Consider the following 17,944-nt stretch of genomic DNA (forward strand, 5'->3'; position numbering starts at 1 on the left):
ATAGGAATCTCTGTATGCTTCAACAAAGAGTTACTATTTTTCTGTAATGCCTTCAACAATTTTGTAAAAGATGATTTCTTTTCACAGAAACGTGAGTTTGATATACCATAATTATATTAGTTTGAAATCACATAAATAATTGTTCATGATAAATCTGGTTAATTTTGAAGGATGAACTTAGGAAAACTCGAGTTGTAGAAGTTGTCTCTTAAGTAGGCAATAACCCATGTTCTAGTCTTGACAGTGCACCTATCCCTTTTCTTCAGTTCCTGGCTGGGGTGGTGGAAACAGATTTGTGACTGTTCTCAGGACAATTCAGAAACGGCAGATTAGAGCTGAGCCACCAGATATTCAGAGATTAAGTCCATCATGCCATGGCTGCAGTTTTAAGGAAACTATTTCAAGGACTGAATACAGTATAGTCACGGTAACACAGAGCTCTGTACAGCCTGCAAAACCCCTCCAAATATCTATCCAACCTGTTGTGTGGGTTTTGCAGCCTGTACTGTATTCCTGCCTGCCACAGCTAAATCTGCTACCACTACCCAGTTTAAATACAGGTGCACGTGCTTTAAAAGGGTAAGTTTACATGGCAGGACCTACAGTGCACTCATCACTAGAATGCAATTTCTTGTATTGAAGTTAGTGGACCTGTTCTTGCAAACCAAGTTATTCACACACTTAGGTGTTCACTCGATGCTGATATTGTGCATGGGGCTCTTTTTAATACACGGACAGAGTCAGCATTTTGCAGAGCTTGCATGTGCATATCTGTAAATTTGATTAATACGAAAAAGTGTGCTTACCGTGCATAAAACTGGGATGTTAAGGCTTCCAGGAATAATGCTGAAGTAAGAAATATTGCCTGTTATTGTCATCTTAAGAAAAAAATTACAAATGAAAGGAAAAAATACTATACTCATGAAATGCTCCCATTGCACAGAAAAATAAATTCAAGTAATAGCAAAAGATGAAGTTGTAAAGTTGTCTGCGTTACACTATGTGTTATACTGTATTTTGTGGTTCTCTTATATTTTCTGTCTAAGTTGTTTTTCTTTTCACCCTGCAACAGGGTGTTAGCTTTTGTTTTGTGTCTAAGAATTCCTGTGCAATTGCTCTAAGTCACATAAGCCTGGGGAATCGTGGTCATACTGAACTGCAAGAGACTTCATTTTCTGTACCTTTCTTCTGACACCGTGGAGGCTGTATTTACCAGAATAATTTAGCAAGCACAGTTTTATCGTAACGCTTCGAAGTAACAGCAAACCTCTGACAGCTGCAGCTGTTTTCAGAGCCTGTAATGAAATGGAAGATGAGTCAGACTGACACTGTGCCAAGGGATACTGCCAGTGCAATACAACCTCCGTGATACCTCCAGTGAGGAAGGCAATGTCAGTGAAGAGGAGGTGTCTGGAAAGGTTGAGCCAAAATATGCCTCACTGACAGATCTCGAGAAATCAGCTCCATCCCCCAGAAGGGAAGTCAGTAGATCTAAAACTCTTCAGCTGGGTTTGACACTATCAGCTTCCCAGGCTGAATGAGCAGCCCATATCTGCTGCACAGCACTCACTGGAGAATGTGCTTGAGGACGTGCAGGTCTGCTCGTAGCAGAATCAGCGGGTTTGAAGGGCCCCACTGACTCAGAGGTGCATCCTCCAGTGCCTTCTTCCAGCAGCTTCACTGCACAAAATGTTGTGAAATAGAAATCTGTGTGGACTGGAAAAGTGAGACATATGAACAGCATTAAAGTGATGGACTGCACATGCAAGGTAGCAGATTCTAAGATGGAGATTTTTTTTGCTTTAACAAAAAAGAGAAGGGAAAGTTTAAAAAGCAGCTGTGATAGGTTCCATCAATACCAGAACAGCACATAGGGAATTCAACCCATCAAAATCTAAAGACACAATCCAGTAATCTTTGCTATAGAGAAAATATAAGAAAACTACAAGGTTTTGGAAGAGTATTGCTCAGCTCTTGGCATTATAAGCTTTTATGAAACGGTACGGACAACCTGTTAAGAAGCTCAACAAATGTAATCCGTGCTACATATGCAAATGTCCAAAGGGCATCCCAGATAGGGATTACTACAAATTTAGGTATTATGTTGTTATTAAGGAGGAGAGAGACCACATTTTGATCCTCCCCTAGTCATCTCAGTAAGCACACTTTGCTCTTTGATATGCTCTCAGTTGCTAAGTAAAATAGTACTTGGTGTGAGCTTGCTGACTCCTGGTAGCACCATTTACTAAATAGTGACAAAATTAAGGACAAGTATTATTAACAGTAGACCTTTCCCCAATAAGTTCATCAGTTTTTCCATGCAAAATGCTAAGGGTAAAAAGGTTAATTTAATGTCTAGGGTGGATTAGAAACCAGCTTTATAAGTATACAAGAACCCTGCATCGTGTCAGAGCCCATTTAGTCTGCAGTGTTTGCTAGCATGACATCCCACAGACAGAGGGTTAAAATCTGGTTTAAGTCAATTTATGGCTATCTGTGGGCAGTTGGATGTTCTCTAACATCTGGGAACACAATGGCTGATACACACTTATTTTTTAGCTTGTGTAACTATGGATGAAACTATTTAGACTTCAGAGAAATGGGCACCTTCAGAGACAGTTGAATTTTTTTTTGACAAAACTTTTTCTCCCTTTGTAAGAATCAAGAGCTGGCCACCCTTGCCCTTCTTTCTGTAAGTGCTAGGAAATCACACCCTTACCTTCTACCTGGAGGGTAGAAGAGTTTCTTTGGGGTATGATGGATTTTTGCATTCTCTTCAAATTCCCAAAGGGCCTCTTCCTACAATCCCACCAGCACCTGCACCAGGGAGCACTGCTAGGTTCAGTGGGATCAGTAGCTGGGCAGAAGTACACCTGTGTGCAAATGTGTGTTCTTACACCAAAACTGTGATGAGTATGCCTGACTGAGCATGGTGGTTGTAGCATGCTGCCTTACAGTAGAGCTATTTCACTTATTCAGTCATTCATATCTTCAGACTAAATATCCCTTTATGCTTTAACCTCATTTTGTAGCCCAAGAGAAGCTTGTTATCGATAAAATCCCTCCAACCCTTGGTACTTTACATTGGTTTGAATTTTTCACTGACTTCTCCTCCCTCATCCTGCCAAATTGCATTTCATGTTCTCACTCTCCCAAGCCCTGAAGGTGTCATAATCCAGATTTAACTCTCTTTGCTTGCATCTCTGTCATCCTACCTATCACAACATCCAAATGTTTTCTTTCACAGCTCCATCTTTTTCTGAGACCTCTTGTAGAAACAGAATTACATCTTAGTTGTAGTTCATGAGTCTTTCATCTTCTTGTTTAAAATCTTCTTTAAGATTGTTGTCCTGAAAAGACTATCTCTCTCTGAATTAAGACTATGTGTGCCAGTACACACAGACATCTTACAGACATCTGACTCTCAGGACAAAGACTGTCATCCTGAGATTTATACAACTCCCAGATCAGGATAAAATTGACCTGTGTCATGTGCCACAAACCTGTGTGGCAACAGGGAGAAGAACACAGGATGTTAATTTTCTAATCCATTGTATAAACTGCTCAGTTCCTGAGGATGCCATATTTACTCCAGCTGTTGGGCTTATCATCTTTAAGTGATGAAGAAGCCAGAGGTAGACTTCTCCCAGTTAAATGATTTTCATTATCAAGTGGAAATGAAGATTTTCACCCATTTTCCTCAGTTATTTATGTATGAACACTACAGCAGAGACTGGATTGTTCAGGGTGACAATGATAGAGGATGGGATTAGAAATTCTGCTCTTCATATTCACTATTAAGAAGTATAAGCTCTCTTGGGATACCTGCTCATTTTCGGTACATTTTAGTGTTGAGCACTGTCCAGCTGAACTGGCCAAAATGTCCATAGGAATGGTTCATGAGGAAGAGTCATGAGGAAGAAACATTGCAACAGTCTGGGACTCTGGCTGCGTCCTTTTGGGCAGGGAAAGGGCTGGACTGCCACTGCCTGCTTGAGAAGTTTGTATAAAAAAGCATTTTCAACTGTTTAAATGATCAATTTACTGCTGAGATATTTCAAGTCATTGAATTTTTTTTTTTTAAATTTAGCACTTGAAAGAAAAAAAGTTTATCATGCTTGTTAAGGTGCCAGTAGATAGCACAAAGTATTCCTGCTTCTGCAGTTCATGTTCAGGGAAAAATTCCTGTGGAAGAAATTCCAGAATGGTAATTGAACTGGTAATAAGAAAGCAGTGGTGGCATAGTGCACAAATGCTGTCCAAGCCTATTTGGGCTTCTCATGTGTTTGTATTGTTATGGTTCCAGACTGCTAATACCCTAAGCCTCAGGCTCTAACTTGAGCAGGAAGGATTTATTTTTGGAAGAAGAATTTTTCCCAAAGAGGAGTGACTGCAATACCAACTTTTTTCCTAAAGCATAAAAATTAAATCAAAAATTTACCCCAGAGAATCATTGTACCATTGAGAAAGGAATAGACAGAGCCCTGACTGGAAAGTCTGTGAAAGGTGCATTGAGACATCTCTGGATGTCTGGATATCTCTGGAACACTGACAAATGGGCTGGTCACTGTAAGGGGTATCACCATCAAATTCCAAAATATGAGCTACCTTATCCTAAAATTCTCTTCTGCATTGCCCTGTAAACCCCATTTGATAAGTGGTGGTGCCTCAAGATAGGTGTCTAGTGCCACCAGGGGTGCCTGCAGTTACTAAGTCATCTGAAGGAGATGGATTTGACACTGATGACCCATGTACTCCGCAGGGGCAATGGGAACTGTGGCGGATACCACAGGGCGCTCTCAGATGGCTGTGTGAGATCATCTTTAAGGAACTGCGCTGAGACCTGTGACCAGAACTCCACTGCCTCCATGGCTGGGAAAGATGAGTTCAGATGCAGAAGCTGGCACTGCACTCAGTAAAACTTAAGCACAAGGGATCTCAGCCCAAAAGCAAGTGCCTGTTCTGAATGTCATATGTGCAGCCCAGGGCAAAAGTGAAATATATCCCCCTGGGATTACTCTTCCAGGTTTTAATTCAGGAAGCAGCGTATACCTCAGATTAGGGGTCAAGGACAAAGACCGAGAATCAGATCTCTGGGTTCCTGTCTGTGTTTCAATACCTCACATGGATCTTCAAATACCATTGCTTATCTCTGTTTATTCCTTTATATATAAAATATTATTTCTAGATTATTTTAACCTGGCTGTTTAGCCTATTTTCACCAGGCTGTTTGTGAAGCTTAGTTAATGCAGTAAATCCTTGCTAACTGATTCTAACAAGTCTTTTTTAATTTTCAATCTTACCAATGCATGTAACTTTTTGAGCTATAGCCTATCTTTAAAATTAATGCTGGATGATGTCCAAAAACTTTGAGTCAGAATCTTCTACACATGGGGTTTTCCCCAAGGAAATCTCCTCATCAGTTATTTAAAAGACATCACTAATATGCAGCCCAGTGCTGACTCAGAGTGAATAGAGGTTACAAAGACTTTGGAAACACCAGCATAGAGACGCACTGCGTGAAAGCTGAAAGGTGCTCATAAATGCAGCTAGGGTGTTGCCACCACATTCTTGTCATTCAGCCATTTAGATTAAGTGTGTCACATAAAAGATGACATTTGTTAGTGCAGAAGGGGGGTATGTCATTCCTTTCATCACATAATGTGATAGGAAGAAGGTAAATCACCAGCATCTGTCAAGCTCAAGGGGAGCTACAAAGTTCTGAGGGCTCACAGAGCAAATGACAAAAACTGAATAAACCTTGGCTTTTAGTGAGAAGGTGAAGGCCTCCACCAAGGCAGAGATTCAGGGCTGATTATTGCAGGTTTGCTTTGTGTTCTGCCTTTTCAGTCATGTCCCCTGCAGGCCATGCTCACTCTCCTCAGTGAATCAATAGGACCCCCCAGTGGTTCACTGAGGTTTGAAAGGAATTTGGCTTTTTTTATCCAATACAAAGGAAAAGAGATTTGCATAAATGAAGAAAATCTCTCCATGAAACAGATGTTTTGGGAGTTAAGAGAGCAGTATAGAATAATTCACACGTATCTCTATTATCTTCCAGAATAGGAAGTGGATGTTTATAAACTGTGGACCTTGGACACAACAAGGATATAATTTCCTGTTAAACTTAGCACTATGTGTGTGTAGGTTGCATCTAGGAGAGATAGTCCCACTCTCCTGCCATGTGCTCCCTTTTCCTCATGTCTAGTGATCACAGGGCTGATAGAGGGCATTGCTTCAGCAGGCTCAGCCCGCATAAATAAAGTACCTCCTGCTCCAAAAGAGCAGGATCCACTCAGACCAGTAAGCAGAACTGAATCCTCCTGCATAGCTCCAGCACAAGGAAAAGAACATGGCCTCCTGCCTGAAGAAGGAGGAAGAGAGAAGGGAAAGGAGAATGGGCCCATCCTGACTGCAGTAGTCCACAGCAGCACTGGATGATGTGTATCAGGAAACTATACTGTGAATATGTCAAACAAATTAGCTGAGTGTGTTATGGTGTTATAACTGTATGGCACTTATGCTAAGAACAAGTGTTTTAATAGATACAAGATAATACCAGCCCCAGCACTTGACACCTTTTATTCCATCTGTTCATATGCAGCAGTATCTTTCAGGCACTGTAGATAGTAATAATATGGCATAGTAGCAACTAAGATTGAGGTTCCACTGTGCAAACTGGTACCAATGCACACTCCACAGGTTCTCAAAGGAAGCAAAGAAGGTGTGATGAGAGCTGTGGGCTGAAAGAATGGGATATCAACCCCAATCTACCAAGAGAGGACTAAGGTATGTCCCAGTTAAGGAAGCTGCTTAGGAAGATGTGCATGAACTACTTCAGACACCTGGGAATTGAATATATTTCTATTAAGTACCTTCATGGGATCATTATGACAAGGGTTACCTGAGATGGCGGTAATCTCAATAAGCACAGCCACAATAAGAACAGCCATTTTCACAATATTTCCAGGTTATCAAATAGTTAATTTCAAAGTTTTCAGCCCCTTTATGCTGGGATTTGGGTGCTTGTCTTTGAATGTTAATGAACGTTGACTCTTGGGCTTATATCATTCATTCTGAGTAGTTTAAATACGTATCTGCCTCAATGAAGTAGTAAAACTTGTAAGTCTAAAATAATTAAATTTCTAAAGGAGAATAAATAAAATAAATAAAGTTTTTTTATATCCATTTATTTCTAATATTTTCATCCAGAGGCCTGGTGCAAGCATTTCCTATAATGGAGAGTGTGCATCTTTGGGTACAACAGGTACCTGCAGAATATTGGAACTGGAACATGTTAAATGTAACCAGTAGGGAAACAGACCTGGAAAAAAGAATTTGGGAAAATCTGTGCTATTTCTGGGATAGTTACGGATTTCAGGACTTTTCAGGGCTAAATTTCAACAACTATGTTTTTGAAGTTTTTCAGACTGCTAATAAGACACATCAAATGAACTGAAAATAACTTAAAATTAATCCACCAGCTTCAGTGGTGAAACGCTATATGCATATTAGAAAACAAAAAAAAAAGTTGCAATTGCAATTGAGAGAGGAGCCGAGATCAGAGCCCTTGGTTTTCAATGGTGAAGGGATGTTTACCTCATCCCAGGCCTCATTGGCCAGTGCTGGACACACCATCCCAGCGTGACACACCATAATCTGCTGGATCAAACCACATGTCTTTATGAGCTGCTGAGGTAACTTCACATGCTTAACGAAGAGGTTAAACGAGGGCCAAAGAAACCTCTGCTTGATACCCTGCATCGGGCATTCCCAATCAGACAGATTCCAGGAAACTGGAGCATGTAAACCCAGCACGGGTCTTGCTTACCTAGGCATAGCTCAGGTGAGGATCTGCTCCCAGTTTCACCTGTGGAAGTAGGAACAAAAACCTGGGCTGCAAAGTCTCTCTCCTCTCCTGGCTTGCATGGTCATCTTTCAAATTTCCTCCTAAAACCAGAGTGAAATAAGGTCTGCCTCTCTTGAAGAGCAGTGGCAAAGTTCCCATTGCTTTTCCTTTCTTATCAACCCTCAACTTAACTTTTTCTGACTGATCCAGCCAAGCAGTTGACAGAAAGAAGCTGCTCTCCTTCTTTCTCCTGCTGTCTTGCCTGCTGCCCTGACCTAGGCACCAGCTCTTGACTTTGGTGTTGAGTGCCTCAGAGTGCTGGAATTTACTGTCAGAAAGGAAACACTCTGACTGCTATAGGACACCATGGGGCATGTGTTGCTTACACAGTAATGTCACCCTCTGGGTCACTGTAAGGCAGAAGGTAAAGCTGACAAGTGGTGTTTATCTGTCAACGACATCTTGTACATGCCTTGAAGTGTCTCCAAGCCAACTGCCTTGGAAAAAAAATCCAGTGTAGGCTTTAAAGTTTAATCTTCCCTCATCTTGCTAGATAGAGTAAGGCCCCATTTGTGGATGCTACATCAATATAGAAAGTATTTCTTAACAAAGGTCACGTCTCATTTACATGGAAGAAAAGTAGAGTGCAGGACAGGGTAGGAGAGGTTTTTTCCTGGCAAGTCTACAGTGCAAGGCTGTGATTAAATTGAGCTGGCCAGGTAAATCCAGGTGTCTTTCATCAACACTAGGAAGTTCAGCTAAGCTACCAGACAAAAAGGAATACCTTCACAAATTAGATGGGAACTTAAAAGGCAATAGATATTCTAAGACACAACATTCTTCCCTTGTAAAAATACAAGTTCTGCATTTTTTGTTTGCTCATTTTTTGGTTGAACACTTCTAGCTTTCCACTTGCCAGCATGGTACAAATTGAAAAAATGGATTTTTAATTTTTATTGGTAGAAAAGAAAAAGATACCAGCGGATGTCAAATATCACTTGTAAGAATAAATAAATTCACCAAAATCTATAACGTCCTACCTATGATTTAAAGAGGCCATGTGGCAAAGGCAGAATTGGAGCAGAAAATGTCACCACTATGATGCAATTCTGCTGTAGACATGGAATGTTAAGGAAACTTTCCATTCTGACCATTCTTTTGCCTCGTGGGAGGGGATTTGGGACTGGGATGGGGCTTGGACACTGTCAAATCTCATTCCAGTGTCCCCCTGGATAAACATGTTTATGTGTTCCTCCTGATGGGAGGGGAAGCTCATCCTGCTTTTTGTCCTTCATTCTTCATTCTTGGGCTCTGTAAATAACTGTTTCCCAAAGGCTCCAAAGGTCCAGATATTAAGACTGATGAAGAATCACTTCTGTTACATGAGACTTCAGAACTCTGGATTCTTTATTAAGAACACGCCCAAGATGCTGTTTATTTTTTAATATAAACACATATTAGAGGACCCGTTCTCATCTTCACTGATAATTTTTGCCTGGCATTCTTATTTTAATATCACCATTCTTATTTTAATGTCACAGTTGTGGCAATATTTGTGCAGGGAGAAAAATGAGCTGAAATGATTAAGTTGTCTTAGATCAGAGTATGAAATAGCTGTAGGTGCTTGAGGCATGGACTCATGTCTCAATAGCAATAAAACTTTTAAATTGAAAAAATTTGAAAGGAGAGTCTCAAGTTGGAAGGGATCCATAAGGCTCACAAAGTCCAACTCCCTGCTCCTCACAGAACTACCTAGAACTAAATCATATGACTACTATTTGGTTAAATACTTTGGTCAAAGGTTTGTCTCTGAGGCCTTCTGGGAGTGTTCTGATCCTTTGGCTTGGTCACAAGGTGAAGATTTTTCTCTGGTAACAAGCAGACAGGCACCTAATAGACTAAAGTAAGTGAGAGAGTTCAGTCCTTGAAATAGCAGCAAATATGAAGTTATTGATGCAGATCTAGCAGCTGCAACTGCAAATACAGCTCTGGATGTTTGACTAAGGGAATTTATTAAAAACAGACAGGAGAGAATGATTTAATTATCTGATGCCCTGATTGGCAGCCATTTGGAAACTGCTCAAGGAGCTGGAGAGTTAAAATAGGGTAGTCATGCTTTGGAAAGAGACTGTAGGAGATTAATTGAGGCAGGCCTGGAAGGGAAAGGCTTGGAGAGTTTTGCATGTTTGGCCCCTGAGGTGGTGGAGGAAGAGGGCTTATGGCGGTACACAAAAGCCACGCTGTGCTGAAGATAAATTTTGTTCAGGAGACATTCACTTTATGGGACGGGTAAAATGCAAGGGCACAAGGCAACACATGGAGGGACAGTAGCAAGTTATGAGAAGGGATGTTTCCATCGAGAGGCAGCCTGTGCAATAGCGTGAGTTAATGAAAGGATGGCTGGGCATGCCGGAGCCTTTAGTTCTGTCTGCTGAGGTCCGGGTGGTAGGCTAGAAACAAGGTGGAGCTCAGCTCTTTCCACCTCAGAGTTTCTGTGAAGGCTTGCATCAGTCATTTGGTAAATAGGGTTCTGGCTGAGTCCAGAAGTGGTTTGTGGCCCTTTCACTTGCTCAGAAACCACGTGTTCAGCACTGAGGAGTTAACTGCTTCCTCCTCCTGTTCAGCTCCTTCACGAGATGAGTTGCAAACAAATCAGGGGAGTGGTTGCCATACATAGGAAAGCAGAAGAGGACAGCAGGAAAAAATGGTTAAAAATTTAAACTTCATGAAATGAATAGACAAATGCATTAACAGAGATTGTACAGGTTGTGTGGATGGATAATTGTAAGTATGTTTAGACATCTCTGTGATCAAAGAAGCATAAGCTTAGAAATGACCACGAGGCATTTCCTTCTTTTCAGTATTTTTCTTTCTTTATTTTGGCAGTCTTAAAGCAACCTGGACAATTGTTGACCAAAATCAACTCATCTTTTCTCTGCAGTGATAAGGCAAGCTTGATGACTATCATTCAGTCTGCCAGTGTGGAAAAGACGTATAAGAATGGAAGTCCCAGTAGCACCAAAGTACTAATTGTTACAGCACAAGCAAGAAGGGGTCACAGTTGTGGCAATATTTGTGCAGGGAGAAAAATGACCTGAAATTATTAAGTTGTCTTAGATCAGAGTATGAAATAGCTGTGGGTGCTTGAGGCATGGACTCTTCTGGGAATTAGACTGAAACAAATAAAATATGGATTACTTTCTTAGGAAATAAACTACTTTCCCTGTCAACACTAGTACTAAGGTACACTGAGATATCACAGTCTAAATCTACCCCAGCAGCACCTTCTATAAGACCACTAAAAATTACATTACAGTACAGTTGCAACACAGGAATATTTTATCAGAATAAATGAGAACATGGCATGAAAGGCAATGAATTATGCAAGTATAATGTAAGGATAGGAAAGAATTAATGGACGAGCAAATTTTCAGATGGCTGCTGCTCTGCAGATTCAGTTTACTTCATGCAGCTGAAGAGCCTTTTGCTTGCACTCACAGAAACAGAGACCTGTAGAAGCCCAGATCTTTCCATTGACTGCAAAGGCAAATACAGTAATTCACTATTTTTTCTACTCATAACCAGTCTTCATCCCCTCCTGCCTATCAGAGGTTATAGAGCCAATTTAATTTTTCTATCTATGTCTATATCTGTAAATAAAGCAGGGCTAGGGCATGAGTTCGAGTGTTGACCTGTGACTATAACCCTGGGAGATGGTTAGATGCTCCCTGGTACCATTTTGGGCCAGCCAGCATTCTCCCACCTATGCCTAACCACAACACAGGCACATCCAGTAACCATTCCCTGTATAGATTTTGACTGCAGTCTCACAATTTAACGATGGAGAAGAAGTTTTGCTGTGCAGATGAGAAAAACACACTTTCACTTTGTCCAGCAAACGGTCTCAGTACTGATTTATTCAGTAGCATAAAGGTAGACTATGAATAAGATTTTCTTCCTGAATATCCTTCTTTCTCTTGCTGTAAAGGAATCCCTTTAAGGCTGTAAGGATAAGCAGCTGCCACCAATCCTTTCTCACCGTGAGACTGCGGTGGAGGTCCTCTCTAACCTCTCAGTACTAGAATGTGACATAATTTAATCCTGTTTGTATTAACAGGAATCTCCAGAAGCACGATTCTCAGCACGTCTTGGCACATGATGGGTGGAAGGCAAAGCGAAATATCTGTGCATCTTACAAAGGACCATTGAGGAACCACCATGCTGGAGAGCGTCAGCAGCTGCTCCTCATCCCCCTCTGGTTCCAGCCATCACAGAGTTCCGTGCCTGGATGTTGGCAGAAGAAAAGGGAACAATAAAAATGCATCTCTGCCATGTTTTTAGGTCTGTTCATACACTGCTTCCCTACTGCCACCCCACTCACACAGAGGGACGAAATCCCCAGTTACCCTTCCAGGGCAGCACTCTTAGCTCTCCAAGGACAGGAATTATTTCAGTGATACAAGCAGCTTTACCTAGATAATGACATGAAACAAAGGAGGAAGATAGCTTTAATATTCCTTGTTTAAGTTCTTGTAGGCAGAAGTCTTGCCTATCTCTGTACATGAATCAGTCAAATAATAAACACCACAATGAATAGAGCAGAAGAATTCAGATGATGGTCTTAAAAAGAAGGAACAAAATGCCCATCCTTTATAAGATGTCTAAATATCCAGGAAAAAACAGATTGCAGAGGAAACTCTCATGCATTGGCTATAGAATAATGACCACTGTTACATCTCCAATTCCTATTCAAAGATGTAAGAAAGGTTTTCCATAACATTTGGGTGTATTCCTACACTGAGCAATCTTTCTAGTAGTCTGGTTCTTACTGATACCTGATAATGGTATGAGCATGTGCTTCAATAGCATGAAATCTTTGAGCACCATTTAATCTATTGTGCTAACTCCTACATTTTTGTCTCAAAATCCTAAAAGAGCATAAGAAAGTAGATCCTAGTACCCTCTGATTAACTTGACTTGCCTTTCTCTTGCCTACATGTTTGTAGTTTAAATGGGAGTCTAAGAGGACGGCAACCCAGTAGCTCAGTTTAGTGGTTCTGTGCATGTGCTACAGATAGGATTTCCATTCCTTCTGCCTGGTTTCCTGGCTTGGCAAAGGCAAGCAGTGTTGGATCTCCTGGATGAGTGGAGAAGAGAATAACTCAACTCTCAGCACCAATCTCTCCAGTTAATGAATTACTCATGCTGAAAGGAACATTATAATCTCTACCAATGCCAAAATGAGAATGGCTACATGGAAAGGACCCAAGAAAGTGTAGCAAATGTAAATAGAAGGGAAGTATAGAGGATCTTCACTGCTGAAAAGAGCAATACAATAATCCTTTTCATTAATACTGAGAAACACTCTGCTTCTCACTCTGTCTTTACTTACCACTCTCTCTTAAAGGAAGAAAACTAGGTTTCACTGCAGGCATGTTGTCTGTACCTGCACTTGTCACTTTTATGTTGTGGGAAGAGGCATAAATGTATACAGGCATTTCCTATAAGTTTTGCAGGCAGTAGGGGCTCTTTAATAGCATGGCAATCACTTTTTCGGCCTCTGTCTGCGTGTGCATACGTGTCTGCATGTTACAGAGAAGGATGCAGAGAGCAATCTGTCCGGCTGAATTTAGAAAGTTATAGATGTTCTCATCAGCCCCATGCAATGCAGCAGAGATTCCTTCCAAAAGCCAAGGGAGCAGAGGCTGCAGACAACAGATGTGAAGGGTTTCCCATAACTGTCAATTTTCAAAGTGTTTGCATTGAAAAGAGAGGAGGTGCTATTTTGATTGATATTTCAGCCGCGGTATATAAAGCAGAGGAATTCTTCTTACCCTCTGCTTGTCACACTGATCTCACACACTCTCCGCTGGACTTGGGGCTACTACTGGCTGCATCTGAAAGGCTGAAACTCTCTGGGAATAAAGAATCCTTGTAACAATGCCGGAACCCACCAAGAAAGATGGTAAGCATGGCAGAACATTACCTGAACACTTCTTAAATACAGGAATGACAAGCACGCACACACACCAAACACCTTTTAGACCAGATATCAGCCACAAATAATATTGAGAACAATAGCCATGTAACATCACTAAATCATTAGAGATCACTGATCTTTTTAGATTAAGAAACTACCTTCAGGCAGGGCTATAGCACAAACTGTTTAAGACAATAAACTATGACTTTGAATGGATATTGAGAAGCTACTTGATTGGGCAAATGCTGTATTCATTTTTTTAAAACTACAGGATTTCTCTAGTGCAATTTGTGGTTTCCCTCTTCTAAGCTATCTAAACTCTGGAAAAGAGGGAATAAGCATTTCTTATGCTTTAAAGAGTCAGGACATTGATATGTTTTTTGTGCAGCTTTCTAATAGTTGTTGAATGGGAAGAATGTGCTTATGAAACAGTTTTAAGGTTCTGATGAAAATATATTCTGTAGATCTGATGCATAAGTGAAGAATATAGTAAGTTATTCTGTACAGCTTGAACTGGAATGATTCATTCTGGCACATTACAGAAATTACTATTTTATGTTTCAGAAGGATAGCTAAAGTCAGTAATACTGGCCCCTTCTGTGATGCTCTTAAGCTCATAGCAAAGAAACTGAGTGTGTAGTCTGCTACTGAGACATGGAGTTGTCCATTGGAGGCTGAGGAAAAAGGTGAAAAATATTCAGGGTCTATTATTTAATATTTTTTTAGAAGCTAATATTTATTTTTCTACTGCTTTGAAAATTTAAGCTAAATAAGCTTCTTCTGTTTACATTATTTCTATAGCCCTTCCTGTATTTTTCTTTCAAATCTGTAAGTTTTGGTAAGAATTTTTGATGGTTATTTTTTGACATTGATTATATAAAGAGCTTTTGCAAAGCCATAATATGCAGCCTCTATGTGCTTTTCAAATATTGGTGAAGGAAAGCTATACACACAGCCTTCCTAATGCATTCCCATATGCAAAACTGAATTTAATCTTTAAGGTATGGAAAGTATAGAAGTCATCAATTAACATTTATTTCCCATCAATTCTGAAAGACCTCCTGAAAGGCCAATGTGTGTAGCTTGAAAAGGCACATTTAACACTGACTTATCAATAGCATTGGCTTTTTACAAGTTTACAAACATTTTACAAGGGTTTTTTTTTTAATATTTTCTGGTTTTAGGGAAGGCAGGAGCAGAGCAACTGTCAGGAACATTACCCATTTTTGGCACCTTCTTCAGCTGGGGACACATGAAAACTAAACTTCTTGCACTACTGAGTCTTAAGCAAGTAGTGTTGACAGACCAGTGTGATCACTTTACTTACTGGCCCTCCTCAGCGCTCGAGGACAATGATAGATGAAGTAGCCTTCTGAAAATAGCTACACCAAGTGCACGTATTAATACAAGAGCCTAATCCTCCATATCAAACCTAGAGCCAAGCCCCTTCTAGAGTGTCTTATTTGTAATTCAAATTATTTACACATGTATTAAGTGTCCTTTTTATTTGATCTGTTATTTGAATGGGTATTATACACTTTAATCAGAATACATTCTGTGTCTGTCAGCTCAAAAAAAACCCAACCCTAAAATATTTGTGCACTTTCAAAAGTTATGCGCTTTGAAGAAAATTAGTTTGGAGGCTCATGTTTCTTATTCTGTTTAAAATTAGATTGTTTCAAAGATGTTCTTACAATGCAGTGATTACAAATGCAGCTCCATGGTTGTGTTACAAAATAAGTTTAGCAGCTCTGAACAACATTATATTGTTGGTGGAACAAATGTGATTTTTGATGAGTCAATATTCAGGACCTAAACCATGCTGAAGCATTCTGCCTTAAGAGGGCTAGAATTCACAAGTAGTAGTGAGCTCTGGAGAAGTGATACAGTTGGGTTGTACACTGGTTGGTCCTTGTTGCACTCAGTTTATTTGCAGCCACGAGATCAGGGGAGTAGCAGGTTTATGTTATCATACTCCAGGGAGTAGCTGCTTCCTGAAGATGTTTTGTTGATCAAGACTTTGCCTGAGCTTTTGGCAGCACTTGTATTGTAAGTGTGAGCACCTACTGTATCAGTGGCAGGAGAATTTGGTACCAGTAATAGTGCAATACTGCTACTCATGCAAGCTCCACTCATACCAGCTCTACCAGTAAGAATTCAGAACCTCACATGTTCATCCAATGCCTGTTCTCATGGTAATTTCCAAGGCATCAAGGGCTGAAGGAAATTAATCAGTGAAGGTGAACCTCAGACTGACTAATTCTGGAGATTACCACTGGAAGGACTCTCTGAGAAACCTTTGGTGAGCTTGTTGGAGGACTACAATAGAAAACAAAGGGGGGAAAAAAGAGGCTTAAGGTTTCTGCATCACATGGGCACCTAAACAGTGTTCTTCTGACATTTCCAACAGAAGCAACCTACTTGAATTATCCCATACTCCTCATTTGCATAGGCCCTGCAAATTAAAAACAGCACACACAAGCAAGTAGTGAGAAATCAGAAACTGGCTAACACTTGAACATTAAGAAAATCTCAGCTTTGTGTGTTTTTTGTCACTACAGTCTCTGAAGTATGTAGCTTAATTTTTCAGAGGCAGTGCTATAGCAAGCTCCCAGGTTGTTTTTTCAGGCCAAATGCTCTTTGAGCTATTTTAAGATTATTAGATTAACAAAGTGAGAAAATTCCTGACTTGGTGACAGTGTAGCCTCACAAAGCACTCTTAACAAATAGGATCACCAAATTAAACACACCACTCAGTTTAGAGAAGGTTGCTGGAGAGCTTCAGCCTGATGGAATTTGTCACTGTAGAAACAGGCTTCCATGACCAATGATTTAAGGCCTTTATGGTACTCCTAAAAGTCAAGTCCTGTATATAAGATCAGATGTAGCTTCTTTGTAGATGGTCATGGTGGTGTAGGACAGTTTTTTCCTACCTGCCTCAAAATATATGTGCAAGGTGAAGTTTGCATCAATGGGTTAACTGATCCCAGTTAGTGACTAGGGTGTGACTGAGTTGCCAAAGACCTTAACCAGTGCATTTAATTTTAACAGCCTTTAGCTTTCCTGGTGACTAATAAAATAACCCTCCCTCACATAATTACTTCCTGCAATTTATTGCAATCACTCAGTCAATCTTTCCTCTCCCCCCTTTCCTTTAACCAATACTCATAATAAGAGCTGCTCATTAATTAGGTGCCCTCTTAAGCTGTCACAGGCCATGGCATTTGGATACGCTTTTGTAAAAGTGCCAAGTCTCTCAAGAGCAACCTTTTCAAACTATTTGTGGGCATCATCCCACAGGGACAGGTGCAAGTCTGTTCCCAGTAGGCAGCTCTGTAAATTTGCTTTATTTACTCTCCCCAATCTAGGAAATAACTCATGGCCATGAGTTAAGCGACCATTCCAAATTTTGAGCCAAAGCATTTATTGACTGTCTGCCAACTTCATTTTCCAAGTGTTTGCAAGCTCTGCTTGAATGATGCTGCCTGGAGCACCCACATTTTGGCAAGGAATCAAAATTAAAATCAGTGTGTCTACTTTAGACAGAGTTTGAGTAAAATTTTATTCAATCTACAAATAGCATAGATGTAAAAGTTGTGAAGAAAACTGCTTGCATATACTGTCTGTTAGGAGAGAAATCTGTAAAACATGAAGCAATTTGTGAAAGGAGGTAAACAGACATAAATACCAGTGCAGACTGCTTTGGAGATATAGTAACACTGCTCCTCATGAAGACACCCTGTGGAAACAGCCTTTACTTCTATTTGCTTTTAAAGATAATTAGTTTCGTTTCATTGTGAGATTTTTTTCTATCCTTATATTTGCATTATATTTACAATATTCTAAATAATATGACTGTCTGGTGTATCAAGATAACAGTCACTGTCAAACAAGTCACTTAGACATATAAATCATATAAGTAGAACTGTAGATCAGCATTCCAATGAGAAAATAATCTAGGCATGAAGGTTGATTAAGAGCTAATTAATGTCAGATTTCTTTTAATATCGTATTTTCAAGGCTAGACAATTTCTCATAGATGAAAAAATAAGTTGAGTGGGAATTCTGCTTTACTATACAGATTTGGCTTGTGACAAAATTAAAACTGCTGATGG

General features: G+C 40.2%; 1 protein-coding gene across 15 annotated transcripts in view; it reads left to right on the forward strand.

Annotated features, from left to right (window-relative positions):
• The first annotated feature begins 13,619 nt into the window (after positions 1–13,619).
• Positions 13,620–17,944, forward strand: part of MYBPC1 (myosin binding protein C1) — a 70,986-nt gene continuing 66,661 nt past the window's right edge. For 5 of the 15 annotated variants that reach the window (XM_032107525.1, XM_032107527.1, XM_032107526.1 and 2 more), the window contains exon 1: positions 13,620–13,814. In XM_032107525.1, the coding sequence (XP_031963416.1) occupies positions 13,790–13,814 (25 nt within the window). In that variant the 5' untranslated portion in view covers positions 13,620–13,789. The remainder of the gene's footprint in view (positions 13,815–17,944) is intronic. The other 10 variants (XM_032107529.1, XM_032107533.1, XM_032107532.1 and 7 more) reach the window with 4 other exon arrangements.

Source organism: Corvus moneduloides, chromosome 4 (genome assembly GCF_009650955.1).
Source record: "Corvus moneduloides isolate bCorMon1 chromosome 4, bCorMon1.pri, whole genome shotgun sequence".
NCBI classification, from domain to species: Eukaryota; Metazoa; Chordata; class Aves; order Passeriformes; family Corvidae; genus Corvus; species Corvus moneduloides.